This window comes from Apodemus sylvaticus, chromosome 9, assembly GCF_947179515.1.
Source record: "Apodemus sylvaticus chromosome 9, mApoSyl1.1, whole genome shotgun sequence".
NCBI classification, from domain to species: domain Eukaryota; kingdom Metazoa; phylum Chordata; class Mammalia; order Rodentia; family Muridae; genus Apodemus; species Apodemus sylvaticus.
The window spans coordinates 67,407,078-67,429,145 of record NC_067480.1 but is presented as its reverse complement, the minus strand read 5'-3'; the positions used below and the strand labels follow the sequence as shown (position 1 = coordinate 67,429,145).

At 36.3% G+C, this 22,068-nt stretch overlaps 1 protein-coding gene across 1 annotated transcript in view; it reads right to left on the bottom strand.

The window, feature by feature from the left end:
* Window positions 1–5,959: 5,959 nt before the first annotated feature.
* The window catches only part of Col5a2 (collagen type V alpha 2 chain), a 137,458-nt gene continuing 121,349 nt past the window's right edge, over window positions 5,960–22,068 (bottom strand). Inside the window, exons 42-54 of the mRNA XM_052192725.1 lie at window positions 21,088–21,249; window positions 20,421–20,528; window positions 19,265–19,372; window positions 18,275–18,328; window positions 16,362–16,469; window positions 15,589–15,642; window positions 14,789–14,896; window positions 14,369–14,422; window positions 13,301–13,408; window positions 11,137–11,428; window positions 9,570–9,757; window positions 7,966–8,205; window positions 5,960–7,569 (exon numbers count right to left, since the gene is read on the bottom strand). Coding sequence (XP_052048685.1) covers window positions 7,423–7,569; window positions 7,966–8,205; window positions 9,570–9,757; window positions 11,137–11,428; window positions 13,301–13,408; window positions 14,369–14,422; window positions 14,789–14,896; window positions 15,589–15,642; window positions 16,362–16,469; window positions 18,275–18,328; window positions 19,265–19,372; window positions 20,421–20,528; window positions 21,088–21,249 — 1,731 coding nt within the window. The 3' untranslated portion in view covers window positions 5,960–7,422. The remainder of the gene's footprint in view (window positions 7,570–7,965; window positions 8,206–9,569; window positions 9,758–11,136; window positions 11,429–13,300; window positions 13,409–14,368; window positions 14,423–14,788; window positions 14,897–15,588; window positions 15,643–16,361; window positions 16,470–18,274; window positions 18,329–19,264; window positions 19,373–20,420; window positions 20,529–21,087; window positions 21,250–22,068) is intronic.

The following is a 22,068-nucleotide window of genomic DNA, read 5'->3' as shown; positions in this document are numbered from 1 at the left end:
CTAGGACCCAGCCAGAGCTCTCCCCTGCCCCTTTTCCTTTGGCCCCAGGCCAGAGCCCAGCCCCACAGGCCCACACTCTTCAGCTCTTCCACAACATCCCTAGGTGTCAGCAATGTCAAAAGACTGAGGGCCTGTCATCCTCCGTGAGGCCCAAGGACCCACAAGCTCTGCCCTGCCTGATCCTGGAACAACCCATCAAGGACTGCCTTTCCCACTCCAGAGCAGAGTCTCTCGGATTTTCTTTTCTTTCTTTTTTTTTATTAAATACATTCTTTGTTTACATTACAAATGTCCCCGTTCCTGATCTCGACCCCCCCCCCGAAAATCCCCTAACCCATCTGCCCTCCCCCTGCTCACCAATCCAACCACTCCCGCTTCCCTGTCCTGGCATTCCTCTATTCCGGGGCATCTAGCCTTCTCAGGACCAAGGGCCTCTCTTCCCTTTGATGTTTAATGAATCCATCCTCTGCTACATATGCATCTGGAGCCATGGGTCCCTCCATGTGTACTCTTTGCTTCGTGGTTTAGTCCCTGGGAACTCTGGGGATAATGGGTAGTTCATATTGTTGTTCCCCCTGTGGTGCTGCAAACCCCTTCAGCTCCTTGGGTCCTTTCTCTAGCTCTTCCATTGGAGACCCTGTGCTCAGTTCAATGATTGCCTGAGAGTGTCTCCCTCTGTATTTGTCATGCACTGGCAGAGTCTCTCAGGAGACAGCTATATCAGGCTCTTGTCCCCAAGCACTTGTTGGTATCCACAATAGTGTCTGGGTTTGGTGACTGTATGTGGGATGGATCCCTAAGAAGAACAAAGTATAGATACTTTGATCCTTCTTAGAAGGGGAAACAAAGTACGCACAGAAGGAGATACAGAGAGAAAGTGTGGAACAGGAGCTGAGGGAAAAATCATCCAAAGACTGCCCCGCAGCTTTTCAAAACCCAACACCTGCCTGGTGGTTCTGTGGGGATATGCACAGTCCAACCATCAGCTTCTGCCTTGCCCAGTGACCCAAGGTCTGGGTGGGATGCGGGTCCTCCCCCCCTTTAACCCACAATTATTTATCACTCTTTATCCTCCAAGATTCAATTTTAAAGCAATTTCCTTGTTCTCTTTCCTGTATTCCATTTCACACCCCAGTCTGTTTCTGAGTGATGCCTATAATTCCATGCAAATAAACAGTTCCATAAATTTATACAATATAGTGAGTGATATGTTGTATAGTTTTGCCAATGTATAGAAAGAATAGAGTCACTTCCTGTGATATCAGATGGTAAATCAGTTTATAATCCAAAGCAAAGGTACCAATATGTGTCGGGAAACACAGATGAAAACCAAGTAGGATCAACTGTTCCTTGGGTTAGTGTCCATCAGTCTGTCATTATTTCTCAGTGATTTTTGTCATGTGAGATCTTAAGTTTCACTATATTTTATGTATGTGCTTTTATGATAGTTTTTTCAGATCATGAATCAAGATACTTGAAACCAAATAAAATCAATATTCCCAGAGGCTACTTTAATTTATTCAACTCCCTGCCCCATTCATAGCTCACTTTCACCATGAATCTTCTCACATTTTTGTAAATTCTAGATAAAATATGTTGAGAGGATAATTTTATAATGTCAACAACCAAATGGACAAAAGAGACAGAAAGTGTTTCTGAGAATTTCTCTTACTCTGGTATCAAGTACATCAATACTGCCAGACACAAATTGTGAAAATTCTAATAGAATTCAGTGTTATTTCCTCTGATTTTATTTTCTATGAAGTCATTTATCTCCAACAAGTTCAATGGCTCTATAAATCACCCACAAAGGACTTTACATATCCTAAATATCTATTTCTTCTTTTCAAATAAACATTATTCAATCTTTTGTGTCATATTTATTACAGTGTTGTTTGCTAGTTTGAACATTATCCTACTCAATAATTCTTATGCAATAGATATTTTTATAATTGTAATAAACTATCTATTTTGAATCTGTTATATTACAATATTAAAAAAAGAGGTGTGCCCTCAAAGGGTAAATGCCGAGTCAGACACTCAAGCTAGTTTTGTTATGATAAATTCTAGCCAGTAATATAGATTTATTCTATTTTTCCCATGACAATTAACTTGTATAATTATTTAATATTTGATAATGCCAGTTTCTCACCTAAATTCATTATTTTCTTCCCTACTTTTTATTACAAGGACTTGTGCATGGTCTTGTCTCATTTCATCTTTTGAAGAGCCCCTAATGACCGAATTCATCTATTAATTTAGAAAAATATTATATTTTTCAAGTGCTAATTTCCTTGTGGGTAAAAATGTTGTTATCATTATTAGTTTTATTTTCTGTAGCTCAGTCTAACATTTCTGTTTTGTTCCATTAACTACCAGAAATAATTTGTATGACAGTATCACTAAAGACAAACATAGTTTTTACTATTACATATTCTATATGCTAAGCCGAATATAATCATTAATGATGATATATGCATAACTAATACATGAATTCTTCATGAAATTTGCAGGCAAATGGATGAAACTATAAAATATCGCCCTATGTGAGGTAACACAGTCACAAAAGAACACGCATGGTATCTGCTCATTGATAAGCGGATATTGGGCAAAAAGCTCGAAATACCCATGATAAAATTCACAGGCCATATGAAGCTCAAGAAGAAGGAAGACCAAAGTGTGGGTGCTTCAGTCATTCTTAGAAGGGGGAACAAAATACAGTAGGTAGAGGGTGGGAGGAACTTTGGAGGAAGAGAGAAGGGAGAGAGGAAAAGGGGGAAAGGATCAGGTATGGGAGGAGGAGACAAGATGATATACAGAGTCAGGAAATTGAACAGAAGTGTGTAGCAATGGGGGATAGGAAACTAGGTGTAGCCACCAGAAAATCTCCAGTACTAGGAAAGCAAGAGGCACCCAGGACCCAAAGGGGATGAGACTAGCTGAAATGCCCAACTAAGGGGAGAGAGAACCTGTAGAGACCATATGCAGAGGTTAGGCAAGGTACCTGATTTCATCTCCAAAATTTTAACCCAGAATTGCTCCTATCTAAAGGAAATATGGGAACAAAGTATGGAGTAGAGACTGAAGGAAAAGCTGTCCAGAAGCTGTTCCACCTGGGGATCTATCCTATAAACAGACACCAAACCCAGACACTATTGCGGACGCCGAGAAGTGCTTGCTGACCGGAGCCTGATATAGCTGTCTCTGGAGAGGCTCTGCCAGAGCCTGAGAAATACAGAGGTGGATGCTTTAAGCCAACCACTGGACTGTGCATGGAGACCCCAATGAAGCACTTGGGGAAAGGACTGAAGTAGCTGAAGGTGTTTGCAACCCCATAGGAAGAACAACAATATCAACCATCTAGACGTCCCAGAGCTCTCAGGAGCCAAACCCACCAAAGCATATTCATGGAGGGACCCATGGCTACAGCTTCATATGTAGCAGAGGACAGTCTTATCTGGCATCAATGGGAAGAGAGGCCCTTGGTTCTGTGAAGTCTCAATGCCCCAGTGTAGGGGAATACCAGGGCAGTGAGGTGGGAGTGGGTAGGTGGGTAAGGGAGCACCCTCACAGAAGCATGGGCAGGGGGGATAAGAAGGGAGTTTGCTGAGGGGAAACCGGGAAAGGACATACATTTGAAATGTAAATAAATAAAATAGCCAATTAAAAATACAAGAATTAAGCATGAATATTCCCTGTGTATACTTTGCATATGCATAGTATCATATTTTCATCATTCATTTAATGACTATGTGGTGATTTGGCAAAAATATCAAGAGAATTATGTTTATGAGTATGTTATCATACTAATAAAATAATTCAAAACATCATAGTTTTTTCATAAAGAAAAAGTAGAGTGTTAAGAAAATTCATAAGATAGGAATATATATAATCTGAATTATGGTGAGGGGAGGAAGCTTGTTAGGAAGAGAGACTGGAAAGCCCTCTGAAACATAAAGGATGCCAACTGGGTACTTCTCAAGCTCCAAAGAGCCCACTTAGGTGTCTGGAGAGAGATGGCTAAGCAGTTAAGAGCACTGACTGCTCTTCCAAAGGTCCTGAGTTCAAATCCCACCAACCACATGGTATCTCACCACCATCTGTTAACAAGATCTGATTCCTTCTTCTGGAGTGTCCGACAACAGCTATAGTGTACTTACATATAACAAATAAAATTTTAAAAAAAAATTTAAAAAATACTAAACTATGTTCAAAGCTGCTATCTAGATGATGGCTAAGGGCATGGGCATGTATAGAATCAGGTGTGAGAACTAGCATTAAGAAAATATTGTCCCCTGGGGCATAGACGCTCTTAAGCAGCTAGGGAAATGCCTCACTGACAAAGGAGGGTAAGAAGTTTCTTTTGATTGGAGTAGCCATTTCGATTTTCAAAAGAAAGAAAATTACGTGACTGGTATGCCCCGTGTTTTATAGATTTTGCCTTGCAGCCTATAATGCCACTGTTAGTCTTTTTCTCCAAAATCAACTTTTAATACTTTTTCTTGATGCCTCTTGAAGCATTTATGATTTCAAAAAGAAAATAAGGTCTTTTGAGATATAGTAGGATGGCATTTCATATGTGTGATAGTTCTTTGTTTTTTGTATTTTCTTATTAAACCTGGGCTAAGTAGTGTTTTCTCAACTTGATTCAAGATGGAGTCACTCGGAAAGAAAGCATCTTAATTGAGACAATGCCTCCATAGGATAGACCTGTAGACAAATCTATAGGGCATTTTCATGGTTAATGATCGATGTGGGAGAGCCAAGCCTTTGGTAACTAGGCTATCATTGGGCAAGCAGAGCAAGCCATGAGGAACAAGCCAGCACTCTTCCATGGCCTCTTCATCAGCTCCTGCATCCAGGTTCCTGCCCTGCTTCAGTTCTGGCCCTATCTTCCTTTGATAATGGAATATAATGAGGAAGTGTAAGCAAATTAAACCCTTTCCTCCCCAAGCTGATTTTGGTCATAGTGTTGTATCACACTAATCAAAACACTAACTGAAACAAGTCTATAAGGGGAGAGGATGATGTTTGTGATTTATAAAATTAAATCTTTTTAAAATTGGAACAAATTGCAATAAACACAGCCAGCATTTATCAAATTGCATAATGAACTAGTGATGTTTTATCCTCGCTATTGCTTTCTCTTCCATCTTTGCTTCTTTTTACTGCATTTAAACTAATTTGCAAGAGTATTTATTTCTATTTTAATAACATGGTATCACTGTCCTCCCAGATGTATATTGATTTGCTTTTGATCATCTAGCATCTAAGCTACCTCTAGGTCATACAGGAAAAGAAACCCACTGCAATGCGGAGAGCTGTGTACCTGGAACACAGGGTAAGATCTGAGGCTTTGCTCAAATATCAGGGATTCTAGAAGCATCCCTGGCCTTTAGGTCAGAGCCAACATTTTTATGAGTAGAAACTGTTAGTATTTTCATTTAATGCAAATAAACATATGTTTTTGGACTACCTATATAAACCTGGACAACCTCTAAAATTTGTATGTAAGAAATTCCAAGAAAATGTACAAATATCCTTAGTTATAGAGTTGAATTCAAAATATGGCTCTCAAATTAGAAAAAAATGAAGCTGTGAAACATACATCGAAAATAAACCTCTGCTACTGTTCAGGCTAATTACATACTTGATACACACTGATGCATGTTTTATTGTTAGTTTATTCAATCGTGGATTTTCCATTTCCTTTACTTTTTAGCAGTCACTAGCCTGAGTTTTCTAAGGCATAGATTGTCTTCATTGATGTCAACATGCCTTTGCAGGCAATGTTACAGATAGGTTTATTTTGTAAGCCAGTGCAGACATTATGGTGGGTACTTACTGTATCTTCTACTAAATTGTGAACAAAAACTACCAGGAGATCTTAGTTTTCACTATTGGAAACTAAAAGGGTCTAATATATTCAAAGGATTCAACAAACTGAGAATGACGGACATGACAGGAGCATGCATTTAATTCAATGCTTTGCAGAGATACATGATCAAAGTTCTGTGTGTGGCTTGTCCTTTGGAATGGCCCGGATTATTTATTTTTAAGTAAGAAACAACAATGGAGCGAACAACTGCAATTAAGAAAAAAATCTTGAGATACAAGGGGACCTATGTGTCCTGGGTTAAGGCACATGCAAGTATTACACAACATTCTAAATACAGTATGAGAGGAACAGTTAAAGACCCTGGAATAATGATCTGTCTCTCAAAAATGGGTTGTTAACAGTTCTGTGTTTACAAATGGCATTGATGAAACAATCTTTATCTTTAAAGAATTTTATAGAAATGATTTTAGCACCATCACTAAAAGAAAAGTAATAATATTTTAGCCCTGCCTATCTCCAGTCTTGGAATAACAACAGAAGCATAGCACCTTTCAATACCTAAAGAATAAACAAGAATATGAAATCTATCCCAGCTTGTAGAGATGAGGTAGCTCATGCTAAGAAATGTTGGGTCATATTTTCTTTCAAAAGTTCTAATTCCAATCCTCACATTTTATTTGATTAATCATTACAACTCTGGGTTTCTAGTTCTTTTCTTTATGATGAGCTTCAGAAAAATGAGACTGTGCCTGTGGGGGAGTCTCAACATTCATTACTAGGCATATGGGTTAGAAAATTGTGTGGGTAATTGTTCTTTTTTCATCTAATATCTTCTTATATAAGAAACCCCAAATATAACTTCTATCTGTATTGAAAGATTACATCAAAAAGAAAAATGTTACTCTTAAATTTGAATGAGGAAAAAACTGTGTATCAGTCTTTGCAAAATAAATTGTAAGGCTGAAGAAATTTCATGGATTTTTTTTCCTCCTAAAAGTCAATGACTATGTTATTTAAAGATATCATTTAAGACAGTGGAAACTGTTATATTATATTCACCTTAAACTTTTTCTATAATGTTAGTATAATATTAAGACATGCATGGGTGTGTTCATTAGACTGATGATATGGCAATAAGAGGACACAGGGGGCATTATTCTCTTCTTTTCAGACTGAAGCCAAGCAAAACAACATGTGCTGAGGCTTTACATACCCCATCATGTAAGCTACCTGCTAGAAAGAAGAATTTTCTCATAAATACTAAGCAACTTATTCATTACAGTGAAATGAGTTGATGAAAACATATTTATTTTTAATCAGTTTACTTTTTGTAAAGATGGTCATTGTCGTTGATTGTTTTAATCTAACTGCCATATTGAAAAAAATTAAGTCAACTAAATTTGAGGATTGTAAGTAAAATAAATATTCTGAAGGATAAGGTGGTCAGGCACTTCAGATTGTATGTACAAAGCTGATGCAGGACCAGCCATTACTTCAAGAGTCTCAGGATGAACTTCAAACAGTCACAGTTCTGGCGGTGGTCATTGATGGTCGTGCTCATGGTCGATACTTCTGGGCTTCTGTTACATGAAACAAACTGGCCCAATCTCAAGGCCAAATTCCTGGTCTGCATTGCCAATATCCACAGGACCAACATCTATGATGGGCAAGCGGGCCACATTCTGTGTTCTGTATTCAAAGACAGTCTTGCCTATATTTCCATTTCGCTTCTGAAATTCAAGAGGACAATGGATAAATAGTCTATATATCCAAGAAGTTACACAGGAACACCCCCACCCTAGGTGTGTGTGCAATGTAACCTTTTTTATTGGATATTTTATTTATTTGTATTTCAAATGTTCTACCCTTTCCCAGTTTCCCCTCCAGAAACCCCCTATCCTATCCCTCCTCCCTGGCTTCTATAAGGGTGCTACTCCACCTAACCTTTTAAAATTCAAAAGCAGTGAATGTTCAGCTCTGGTAAGTATGAACCAATGTGTGTGGCAGAAAGGAGAAGTACAAATCAATGATTCTCTTTTTCAGACCTCTTAAAGCTTATGATTGAAAGTGAGTCGGAACCTAACCTTGCTTAAGAGAGAGAGAAGCACAGTCCAAAATGCACTTACAGAGCAGGTGTCTTGAAGAACTGTGTATCTGAATCTGAGGTTTCCTTCTCCTTTTATTTCTAAGTCATTTGACCCTTTAAGAACCACAGCTTTCTTGAGGTTTTTAGCTTGATCATCCATATATCCAACAGTGTTCTTACAGATGTAAGTAAGGTTCTGGGAGGCTTCTTTTGATAAAAGGCGCAAAAAGGTCATTTGAGTAATAGCTGTGTTAGGGGACTGGTAATCTCCATATGTGAACTAGAGAAATGAAAGAAATTTATGTAACATGACATACTAAAGGGGTTCATCATACCATGCAAAGAGCTGATTCCAGATAGATCAATAGATGACTAACTATAGTCATCAGACTAAAGGTAAATCAGCTTTAAAGAACATTTCTTGATGTCCATATAATAAACTATTTTATTTATTAAAAGGAAAATATTTTCAAATATCTATCCAAAGTCATAAGTACCTGTGTCCTTATGACCTCAAGAGGTGAAAAGCTAAAAGATTTTAATTTCCAAGAGAAAGGTTAAATACTTTTAAATCTGCTTTAATTATATATATAATTATATATATAAACATATATATAATATATATATATTATACTTAATAAATACAACTCAAGTTTATCACTAATTAGAATAAAAATATAAATTAAGTATAGGTATAAATCCATTTTACTCAATAATTACATATATGTCAGAAACACTATTTTCTATAGCACAAGTTATCAAAACTCATTCCCAACTGACTCTTCCCTATTCATTTTCAGCTTTCAGTACTGTTTCCAATAGTCTCATTGTGGTCTCAGTATTATTTTGGTTAAAGCACATTTCAGCCATTTATATTTAAATTCAGCCATTTATGATATGTTAAATTAAATTTTCACTAAATGATAGTAGATTGTAACTTATCATATACAGAATTATAACACTTCCATAATATGTTGACTGCGTCAAGGTTAGAGGCAGAGGGTGAAAGCTGGAATGAAATATTCATATTATAATAGGACAACTAAGATCTGATGAAACTCTGAACCAATTAGACCATAATAGAAATATTATGTAGACAGGAATTCAGAAAATTTGTCATATATTCACCTAATTAAAATAATGGCTTAAATACTTCACAGGTTTCAAAGGATTTCATTATTCAATAATGTATCTAATATGTATATTTTTCAGATACTATACTAACCACTAACATTAATAGTGATGAGGAGGTCAGCTTCATCGCCTTTAAGTTAAAGTAGCAAAAGGGTTTTAAAAGGTTTAGTAGTTTTTTAAATTTTAATTGTGACCCAACTCTCCTGGAGTTGAGACAAGACCACTTCCCACTGTCCTCCATAGTCAGCAACATGTAATAAGGGAACTAATATTAAAAAGTATTTAATTCTACTAAAACAAAAAATTAATTATATGCTTGTATGAGTTACATCATGGTAAAACTTGTTTAGGCAATGGTTTTGCAATGATATCTAATGAGAACATATCACTTAAAAGTAATCATAATATATTTAATATAGTCAAACAATAATAGCATCATTTTAATAAGTATGAAAACATAATAAATAACAAAAATTAAAAATAAAATTCTGGGTAAACATATTAAATCACCTGAGATCCTCTATTCATGTCAAGACCATACCACACAGGCTTATTGTCCAGGGATTTGCTGGCCCACCAAGTTTTACGGGGAACACTGGCTGGGTTTGCTGAAATACATGTCTCTCCTGTTTCCATATTGCAGTAAACTTTGATTGCATCTTCAGCTGATCCCTGGTTAGGATCAATCCAATATTCACCTATTTTCCAAGATAGAAATATGTGCTGAGTAAAGATTATCTCAAATATGATTGTGAGTCTCTAAAATAATCAGCAGAGATTTGGTCCTGTATTCAAAATATAATTAGTAAGGGTCTTGGAAGAAGGCTTAGCAAGTGAAGTGTTTCCATGTCAGCATGAAGACTTGAGTTTGGATCCCCAAAATGTTTACAAAGGCTAGTTGGGTATCGTGGCCCTCTTGCAATCTCAGCATGTGGAATTATGGGAACAGGAGATCCCTAGAGTGAGCCAACTTGCTAGACTAGCTAAAAAGGTAAACTGTGGACTCAGCTAAAAACCCCATCTTACATTATAAGATATACAGTAATTAAAGAAGACATCTCATGTCAACCATCTCCACATGTTTTCACATACAGCCACATACATGTGACACACAAATACACATGCATGTAGACACTCACATATATACATAGGGGAAAATGTAATTAAGCCCTGAGGTCCTTCTTCATGCTAACTGCTGTTCAAAAGCACTTTTACAAATCATGAACTTAAGACTCAAAACATCCAAGTGATTTTTAAACCAAGATAGTGCCTTTTATGTTTGATCTATAATTACATAAATATACAAACAAATGTATTTATTCACATTTGTTTATAGAGATCTATATACATGCAAATACTATTACACATAAATACAAAATAAAATTTCACATAAAATGGAAGGAAAGTGGTGAGATATAAATAGTACAAGAGTATTCTTTAGATAGAACATTTTTAGTTGTCTGTGTTGATGTCAAAGTACAAAGTTAACTGAAACCCTGGTATTTCCCAACTTATTCAGATGCTCTTAGAGTACCCTTTTCTGGTCTAATTCATTTAAAATTATTGAAGAAGGAAAACTAAGAAAACTGCCGTAGAACTTAGGCAGAAACACTATTCCATTCCAAACTGCCATAAAAGCTCACTACACATGACCCTGCCAGGCAGGATAGTAAAGGATTGGCAGGTCATTCAAGCGCAATACATCGATTCCATACACAAATCAATCAGGGAACCATGTTCTTTACTGGCCTCTCAATGATTTACCTAAGTAAAACTTTGAATGATGATGTAGGTAAGGAAGTATCTTTAATTATGCATCAGCAAGAATTATATACATGGATGGTGCCATTTCCTCAAACTTGCTTTTTTGATATGATGTGGCATTTATTATATATGCTATCTATCATCTTTTCATGTAATCGACCCAACAACAAAACTCTAAGTTCTAGATAAATGCTCAACAATTTATCTTTGTGTCTATCATTAATTATAAAGTTAAAAATACATTTTAGGAAGCAGTTGAGAATAACTCAAGGCAAGCGCCATGTTTTACTGCATCAGGCCCCTGTCTACTCACCGCTCTGCTTTGTAGGATGGCAAAGCTTTAAATCATCACAAGTGCGGGCTGGGTGCTTCTTGGAACCGTCAGGGCTACGCATGGTTTCAATCTGACTACTGAGAGACTTCAGGGTAAGATGGACCACAGGGTCAGTTTTGTTTGTGTCATCTGGAGCTGCCTGGTCTTCTGTAAACTCTGGAAGTGGATCTGGCATGTTCTCATCATAGTGTCCCATGATATCACCAAGAGCAGCAGTAAGATGGCCAGGAGGACCTGGAGGCCCAGGAGGCCCAGGTTCACCAGGAGGGCCCTAATTAAAAAAAATTGAGAAGACATTTAATAGCATTTTTTTCTTTTTTTACTAAATTGCTACTACGCTGTGTGGGGGACAGTTACAACTTGGCACAAGAATAAGTCAGTACTGAAGAAGTGTGATTCATGCTTCTTAAACGGGCAGGGCTAGCCTGTCAAGTGATAACATTGCAAAATGAGAAGTGATGTGGAACTGCTTTTCAAGGAAAGTATCTACCAGTCAGGCTCTGAGATAAACAAAGCTTAAAGCCAAACTCTTTGCTTTGATGTCTTCTTTGAAGATATAATGTATTTCATGTGAAGCATTTTCAGAGTTACATTCTTTTCAAAACAATTTTGAGCAAGATACAACTGGAATTTTTTAACAGAGCTATGGGCAGAAGGCAGAAAAAAATGCCAGTATGTGAGAGTCTGTTCTACATATCTGCATCTAAATACCAGGATAATAACCACAAGACCCACAGTAGAGAACTTGTTGGTTTGTTCAAATCAAGAAAAAACACAGGAGGCTTTGTTGTATGTATTTGAATTATGATAAATGTAAAAATTCTCTGTTCTGAATAAAGCCAAGGAAAGTTTTCCATTATCCTTTTTATAGTCTTAAAAGTATCTCCTGTTCTTCTCTTTTCAGGGGAGAACTGATAGAATGTGACCACTCAGATAAACCCAAAACGGGGGCAAAGATTACAAGCTGAGTACTCTCCATTAATTCCTCTGAATTTCAGTGGAAGGTCTCAAGAGTCTTGAAAGAGCCAAGTCACAACTGAAGAGACACACCTCAGGTAAAGAGCACAACCCTTAGTGTCAGAGGCTGAAGTGTTAGTACTAACTCTGCCACTCAACCGAGGCTTCAGGGAAGGCGTTCAAACCTCTGTGCCAGTGCTTTCTGATTCTCAAAAGACTGATGACAAGGAGAAAGACAGATGATGGATAGATAGATAGATAGATAGATAGATAGATAGATAGATAGATAGATAATTGATTTTCTGGGAGATCATCAGAATTTTACACATCCTACAGTAATCTGAAAGGAAGAGTTCCATCTCTGTAAGACCACAGAGGCATATACGAAAGTAAAACAAGTGCCACACAAGTCAAACTGAAGTACTAAAACTGAAACTTTCTTGGCTATAAGAAGAATGAGCCTCTATAGCCACATAATAAATAATAAATATTCAAATATTCAATGGCACTGTCACTGAGAAAATAAAGACTATGATGGTAAGGTCAGATAAATAAAATCAAAGACGTATCAGACAAGCTTTAAATGTACAGAGTAGGGCTGTGTGTCAATAGATGCTGAGGACAGAGACTAACAAACAGGGTTTAAGTGTTTGATATTATCTTAAACTAAATACAATTAGATTTTTAATTGAAAACTGAAAATTGAAACCTTAAATGTCATGTTGTGGAAGAAAACTTTCAAACTCATTTTGAGATTTTGTTTCAAGCTCCTGTTGCCCTGGCATCCCTGCCATGCAGGACTGTGCCATGAACTACGATGTAAATAAACCCTTTCTTAACTTGATTTTGTCAGAGTTCTTAACAGCAACAGGAAAGCAAACTAAGACTATTGTAACTTCAGACAATGCAATGATTATCAAACTTTGATAAGAATGCAATTATAGATTGATATTTAACCACAGTGTAATATCAATTCAAGGGCCTGGTATCTTGAATTCTCATTTTATATGCTCCAAATACCATGCATTAAAAGACTTGAAATAATTACTTAAGTAGATAACCTCGTTGTGGCTTCTAGGTTTATATAAGAGTCTCTTAAAACTCTTGTTGGCAAGGTTCCACAGTTGCTTTTGGATAGACTCCATTTTGGCAAAAGCATCTTCCATGCAAACACTTTTGACCTTACCTCTGGTCCTGCTTCTCCTACACTGCCCCGCACACCAGGAGGTCCAATTGGTCCAAGAGGCCCAGGGTTTCCTTCTTTTCCTGAAGGACCTACTGGTCCTGGAGGACCCTGTCAGAACACAAAAAAATGTGTTTTAGAAGAAAGACTGGATAATGTCTTTCTAATAAAAGAAAAAGAACAGTTATAGAGATGGATTAATTGCCCTGATTGCTAAGATTCTAGTCTTAATAACTAATAAGTCACCTTTCAGCATTTTGTTATATTTACAATTTCACTGTGTGTAAACTGTCCATCACTAATTGTGGGTAAAGGACCAAAAGAAGGTCAAAATGCTGACAAGCTAGTCACCAACTTTCATTGGTAGCAACTGTTTCATCAAATAGTTAATAAACTTAGTTGAAAATTCAGTGGATTTAGTGGGAAATGATGTAAACTGAGTGTTTGCTATGGTTGAAACCAGTACTTACACCAACTAACCACATCAAACCATAGCACTTTCCCTAATATTATTTTCACTTTAAGTCTATTTACTTAGTACTTAAATATAACAGATTTGTTTTGCTAGTTAATCTTTCTAATTTTTTATTTATTTCCCCAAGTATTTGTGTGAATAGTCTTCGGACACCAATGACTTATAAGAAGCAGCATATATATGAATTTAGAATTTCTAAAAGCCTCAAGTATTGGTTCTCTACTATGATTTGCTTCAAAATTTTCTTTTAATAAGCTTCTAGGGATTTATCACAATTAAAGGAAAAATGTCTATCTTCAAAATTTATTCTGCTTCATAAGCAGTCCAATCATCTCAAAGAAGTTTCATTTAGTGAAAACTTAACCATAAATATGAAGTTGAATAGAAACACATGTAAAACCTAGGCAATAGATTTTAAGACATGAAATATGCCATACATCAGGATATTTCTATTCATAATACTTGATAAGTTTGTCCTGTAAATTTTCTGCCAACATCAGATAACATGAACGAATAAATGTTTAATAATAGAAATATTGTATTGAAAAAAACAGTATGTCATGCACATCTGAAGCTTAATAGTTTCTGTTACTTACTCTTGGGCCAAAAGGTCCAGGAATGCCAGCACTTCCTTGTTCACCATTTGGACCCTACAGATAACGAATAATGAAAGTGTTGCTAAAACATCTAAATCTGTATTGTGCTGTATTTTATCTTTAAAAGTATGCTGTCACTAATATTAGCTCTCCGAACAAAACCATTGATTTCTTTAACATCTGACTAATAGCAACGAGAGCTATGTAGTTAAAGTGCCATGTAGCTTTTTGCATTATTTCTTCCCCACAATGTTTTAGCTTATAAATAGGTAGCTATATTTAGGTAACTATATAATTGTCCATAATGATAATTTTAAAGTTAAAATGATATATAAAACACCTATCTATTCCATAAATGTTTCTGTCAATTTATCAATATATTCTCATGCAGGAAAGGACAGCACTTAAGAAATAACTTACAGGTGGTCCAGGAAGACCCTGAAGGCCAGTGAATCCTCTGTGGCCTTTCTGACCTCGGTCACCTCTGTCTCCGTTGTCACCCTTGTCACCTCGAGGTCCTTGTGGTCCCTAGTCATAGTGAATCATGGACATTAATTAAGACTACAATTTGCTGCAATTTTACTCCTTATGGTTATATTTATTATTATTTTTAAATATTTTCTCTGAAATTAAAATTTAAAATTAGTTATACTTTACATGCTTCCTCTAGGAGTGCTAAATTTACATATGCAAATAAACTGATGGGCTAGGACTGCTGAAACTGGCTAAATAGGTGTATTTGTATCTCAGGATAACCAATAGCCACCAAGTTGGAAGCAACTGCCTGGGAAAGGATTGGGGACCTTTGATTTCCCAGGATCCCATACTCTCTGGCCCTCCTAGCTTCTGTTTATCTCAAGCAAGAAAGCTGTTCTTGCTCTCAGAGACCCTTGGTTTTCCCCATATCAGTTTCAAACTTAATTCTCTTGTAATTTTTTTTAATGCAGCTTTAAACCACACTGTTAACGACATTATTTCTTTGTAATAAAATCTTTCAAAATCTGTCTTTTGACTTTCCGGAATATTCCTCACTGCTAGCTACCACACTATCACACTATATAGCTACTACCATCTCACAGAGTCTCTGGCTCCTAGGAATCAGTAGTTTTCCAATAGTCTTTATTCCCCACCCCTGCTATTTATGAATCTTAAGTATATTTTCCCTTTGGGTGTGTATTTTACCGAAGAAAAAATATATTTGTTCAGAAAACAGATCTTACAGGCAAACCACGCTTTCCAGCTCGACCAGGTGGTCCTACAGGGCCTCGAGAACCCTAGAAAAAATTTCATAAAACTTAGTATCTTAAAGTATAAATATACACAGGAATATAAATCTAGGAGTAACATCTCAATATAAACAGATATAAATATCATGTACACATTGATGTCTGTCAAATGTTTCTGTATCAGGTAAGAATGCACTAACTCCAGTAACACATTACAGTGATCTTTAAGTATTAGCTTGACCAAATGAAGTTCCCCTTAGTTTTCTGTAAATGACATTGATTTAAATGTATTATAGTTCCTATAAATCACAACCTGTTTACATAATTAAAGTAACTATATCAGGATCAAATCCATGTTCAAAAGCATTTTTTATTTTCTATATTCTTTGTATACATTCTGAATGCTTTCCCCTTTCCCGGTTTTCCCCTCGCCATCGGTCTCATAGGCCCTCTTCCCTCCACCCTTTTCCCAATCACCCCCTTCCCATTTCCCTGTCCTGGTATTCCCCTATAATGCTGGATCAACTCTTTTCACAACCAGGGCCCTCTCTTTCCCTCTTTTTGGGTATCCTTTGATATACTAACTTTGACTTGAGAATTCAAAAGCAAATTTGTTTTAAAACTAAGTATATACTTTAATGCATAATTTTCTGTCATTACTTAGAGTCCTCAACTAACAATATAATCAGGATTGAACACGTATACACATATTTACAGGATAGTATATCAGTATCATATAACTGTCAATGTGAAGTTAACATTCTTACTGGTTCTCCTCTTTGTCCCGCATCTCCAGGGGCACCAACAGGGCCAGGAGTCCCAGGGGCACCCTGAGAACCTGGTAGACCAGCAGGTCCGGGATCTCCACGGTCACCCTGACAAAAAATAGGTTATTTTCCTTTAAATATTTATTCTATAAGAGCAATAATATTAAATCTTGCTCATATTATTCAAAATATGGAAATATGCCCTTTAAAACATGTTTCTTTACTATTTTGCATAATTATTTACTTTTGTTCACTCGTGAATAAGTTAAATTCACAAGCATAGGACTGGTCCACCTTGGCTTTAGATCTTATCCACCCTCAATTCCTGTTGTTCCCTAAGTCCAGAATGTTAGAAAACAGGAGTATTCATCTCCAGAACTGAACATTTCCTAGCCTAATTTCATAGACTAGCAATCTTCAAAGAAGTATTCGCTTTTGTAACACACAATGTAATTTCACAGTGGAAACCACTCATCCATTTTTCAGATCCATACCAAGTCTCTCAGAACACTCGTTCTGAGCATTACTAACTTACTTCCCATTTTTAAGGAGTTCTTCCACTACCTTATGGAAGAATAGCAGTTACCATGCTAGCTGCAATCCTCATATGATGTAATAACCTCAAAGGCAATGATGGAGGCGCGAACAGCGCTGTCTTCAGATTGCATATCTCACTTGGAATAATTAGGGGAAAAAACAGGCCTCCCCTCATTTCACTCAGACAGCCCCATGTGACAGGGCTACAAATGACATCTCAATATGGAAGCACAGGTAAGATTAGAGTGGCAGGAGTATGTATGGAAACAACCAGTAACTCAAAAAAATAGAGCCAAACGTTATTTTCTGACAGAAATTAACTCTAACTTGGCTCATTAATTTGGCAGATAGAGAGAACACTGGATTCTAAGTTAAAGAACACACATACAATAAACTGAAGGAACGACTTTGAAAAGTAGGTTGTTTAAAGCACTCATGCAATTCTAATTTATAGGTAATTTCCTAAGGCAATTGTAATTTATAGGAAATAGTCTGTGTCATAAATATTTAACGTTGTGATTAAACTGAAACAGCAATTTAAAGTCCACATAGATGTTCATGGTGCAGTAATAATCTTTCTGGAAGTGAATATCAAGACCTTTGGATATTTTCTGCATTATGTGAGTACACCAGCAAAGGCAAAGGTTCCAGATGTCAGAAAATTTCTATGGCTGTGTTAGATAAGGAAAGCCTTAGCCCTGGATTTCTCCAAACTTTTCCATCTCCCTATTAATAGTATAATAGCATTCTTGTGTGCTTACCCTGAAGAAAAATTTTAAGCCTATAAATACTTGCACTAAGCATATTTAAGTATTTGGAAACAGATTCAGAACATTCAGCATCACACAGCTGGTTTGCTGTTAGGGGCCAGATCTGTTGTTTCCTTACTAACAGTTGTGTAACCACCAAAGGAGACTCAGATGCTGTCATACCTTGGAAAATTATCAGCTCAACACGAGGTTAATTTAAAAATACACATCACATCTACAGTTTAGAATGCATCATTGCTTATATCCTTGTAAGTTACTTTCTTCAGAGAATAAGTAGAACAATGTAGATGTCACTGTGTGAGTGATACAGAAATTTAGAACATCCATTCACATCTTTGTCCAAGGCCTCACCTTACACCAAATATGAAAGCAATTTTGTATCTTGCTTTTGAAAACATGTATTATCCTTTATCATGCATTCATATATTATTTCATTTACAAGATTATCCAAGGTTATGACCTTGCTAAAATGTTTGCCATCAGAAAATAGGAGTTGCACTGTGGTTATAGGGATAGAGAGTATTTTTATTAAAGTTATTATTACACTAGAATCACAATGATTTCATGCTTATGTGGTTCTAATATTCTAATCAGTATTAAACGTACCCGTTCTCCAACAGCACCGTCCCGTCCTGGGGTACCATCATTACCAGCCGGACCCTAAAAAGGAATAGTGTAAGACACAGCTTCCTGAGGAGGCTTTTAAACTCTCAGACAGTTGACCAGAAACTGACCAGAAACTTGGCAGAAGAGAAATGGCTCCTAACTCTTTTTATTGTCAACTGATTGAAAAGTTACCATATTCTTATTTATTCCTATTGTTCAAGTCTAGTTCTCATTAAGGAAAAAAATCCTCAGATGCATGGAAATAGATGACAATTACAGTGTCCCTATTTTGCATTTTGCCTGAATTCTCACTTTCTATATCCAAATAATATTTTTAAGGTTTTGAAACTATATGACTACGTTCATGTTATATAAGATCAAGATAATTACACATAATCTTTAAAATCATTGATTAATTCTTTCAGGAAAATGTGATCCTTAGGTAATTCGCTCATTAAGCTGTTGAACAGAGGGTATTCTATTCTTTGGCTTCTCAAATTGCCAGTTACAGCCTTATTTCCTTGAAAAAGAGACTAAAGGGATATGACAACCATAATGTTACTTAAGAATGATAAGAAAAGCATCCTCTACTTCCTTTCCCTTATTCATAAGCTGTAATAGTTTCATTAATCCTATCTCCATAAAACTTGGCAATTTTGATAAATATCCCATTTCATTATAAAATAATAACAAGGAGGAAGATGAATGGCTGTATCCTTCCACCTTCAAAACAATTTCCAAAAGCTAATTTAACTAAAATGCTCACTTCAGCTTTTCTAAAATTCAGTAGAAAGGCACTAATTCTGCTTCTCTATCACTTAGCCAAATCTCTAGGGAAACACAGCACATCAGACAGCATGATAGACATATTTCTTAAGCTCATGTGTGCAATCCATTTCTAAACATCTCCATCAATTTGATAATGAAAGAACTATACCACTCATACATAACTAAAATGAATGTATTTTTGCTAAGGACCATAGCACTCACTTCTGGTCCAGGTTCCCCTACAGGACCATTGGAACCTGGAGGTCCTACAGGTCCAGGGGGACCTTTATCTCCTGTCGCACCAGTTGGTCCTACTTTTCCTGGTGTACCCTGAAATTAAAACACAAGTAGGTAAATCACTGCAGAAGAAATGTAGAAATACCAGTTTCCATAAGTTCCATTTATTCAGAAGTACTTCAATCTCTCCTCCAATATAAATAACTGTCCAGTATCCTATAACATCCACGAATGCTTAAAGGCATGCCTACTTCTTATCACATTGCTCATGACATATCCAAGAGACCAAAATCATCCTGCATCTCCTGTTTAGGAATGCATTTTGTGTTTAAAACATTTGTAGTCAATTCTGACTCTGCTTCTGTTTCCTGTATCACTTCAAAATTATATATACCTTTATCACTCCCTCTTTTTCTGCTCATTTTTTTTAAAAAATGTGTTCAGTACTTTAGACTCATCATTGAAAACTTTACTTTCCGATTCGTGGCTCAATTCTGATATCACAAAGACAAACTTTAACTTCAAATTTGTTCACATCATATTTCTATGGTCTGTTGGATTCCCATACTGGGAGTCCACATTCCACATAAAAACACCATGTCCCCACTGGTAAAATCTAGTTGCTTTAGAGTTTTTAAAGAGTGAAACTTTCCTCAGTACTCCAAATAATATAAGACCCCCCAAGCACTCAAAAGAAACAAGGGATTATAGTTCAACCACAATCACTTCTGATGTGACTTTAGTTCAGCTATGTCTCCTCTTTGGTTGTTTACTGTGCAGTATGGCTGTTTCGTTAAGGATGTTTATTTTAAAAGATAGCACCAATCCATCAGGAAGTAATCTTACTTCTCTAGCACCAGGCATAAGTTTTATCTTTGAAGAAATACCAGGCATCAGTTTTATCTTTGAAGAATTACTGAGTCACCAAAAATCCAAACATTTATTATCTATATCTCTTGACCCAAGTTGAGCAGAATGTTTGTCAAGTTTGTTAAGCACTTAACATTTAAGACCAAAAGGTTTTTAAAAGCTAAAAACTAATGTCAGCTTAAGATTGTTTGAACCAACTTATTAAGCAAAACAAACCAATTCTTTCTGAAAAAAAAATATCAGATGAACACTGAACAACATAGCTACGTACCGCTGGGCCAGGAAGGCCAGGCATTCCCCGCTCCCCACGCTGTCCAGGCATTCCAACAATTCCTCTTTGCCCAGTTGTACCAGCAGGACCAGGAGGACCATCTGGACCCTAATGGTGATAGACTATAGTTACTACCATAAAGGATGAATCCATATCTAAGGAAATTATATAGTTAACTCAGGCTTTATAGAATTTGGAGAGTTATGAGAAAAAACAAAAACAGCAACACAAAACTTCTCATTTCATCCAAGCATGAATGTGAACACTTTGAGTTTTAACATAGCCTCTGACATTATTAAACACTTGAAGAGGAACTTGCTAGCTAATAAAAATAAAAAGATAGAGCTATTCCAAAAACTCAATTATTTCCTTTTAAAAGAACAAAAAGAAAATTTAAAGGATTATACTTCTAAACAATGTTAATATTTAGTCTTCACATAGAAAAACATTCAACAAAGAAGGTTTAGCTTTAGAAAACCAAGTTCTTTACCATTTTGTACTTCTATACATACACTTTTATACCAGAGAATTAAAAATTGAAACTTAGTGAAATGAAAACATTTAGGAATATCTCCATAATAATAATTTCATAAGTTTTATAACAGGCATTATTACAAGTTTCTTCTTATAAATGTTTCAGTTGAGGTGAAACAGATGCCAAACTTACAGGTTGTCCATCTTCTCCTGGGTCCCCTTTGTCACCTGGGCTACCAGGTGGGCCAGCTGGTCCTCTATCACCTACTCGCCCATGAGAGCCAGGGTCCCCACGAAGACCAGGAGGTCCTTCCTTCCCAGGCTCTCCTATGGGCCCTGCAGGTCCTGGAGCTCCCTGGTATTATACAGAAAGAAGAAATAAGGAAAGAAAAGTGGAATTCAAGAAGAATGGGCTGAGAAGGCTTGCCCTCAGGCAGAGAGCAATACCTTACAGGACTGTTTCTTATCTTCTTAGATAAATGGTCATTGAGGATACTTAAGTAAAGCAAAAGGAACAAAACATAGCTGAACATTAATACCCTGAGAAAGGCCTAAATTACATTTTTCAGATAACCACTTTGATTACTAATTATTAAAAGAATTCTGAAATTAATTTTCAACCCTATTTAGGGCTCTGTTCTAACTTTAGAGTATAATGATATTTATTTCATTTGAACTGGTTTAAACTAGTCTTATGACAGGATTTACTATAGAAACATTCAGGGGCTGATGGTGAAGCTATTACAAGCTCTTATGACTCTTGCAGATGACATGAAATTTATACCTAGCTCCTATGTTATAGTCACAACTGCTTTTAACTCTAGTCCCAGAGAATTTAATGTTTATGGTCTTCACATGCATGCACATGGTACATAAACCCATGTAGACACAGATATACACATAATACTTATGCTCCCTGCTTCTAAAAAGAAAGTTTCAGAGAATCTAGAGATGCTCTCTAAATGATATTTATTATCAGCACATACCAAAAAATATTTAGTACTCAAATGGAAGAGCAGCCAGATATTGGATTAGAAAGAACTTGCAAATAATCTGCTCCAAGTTAATTGCTTTGCAATATTGAATTGGTGTTGATTAAACTACGCTATGATTGCCAGAAGACTTAACAAAGAGAAAAAATATGAAAGTCTAAATCAAATAATAATTAAAATAT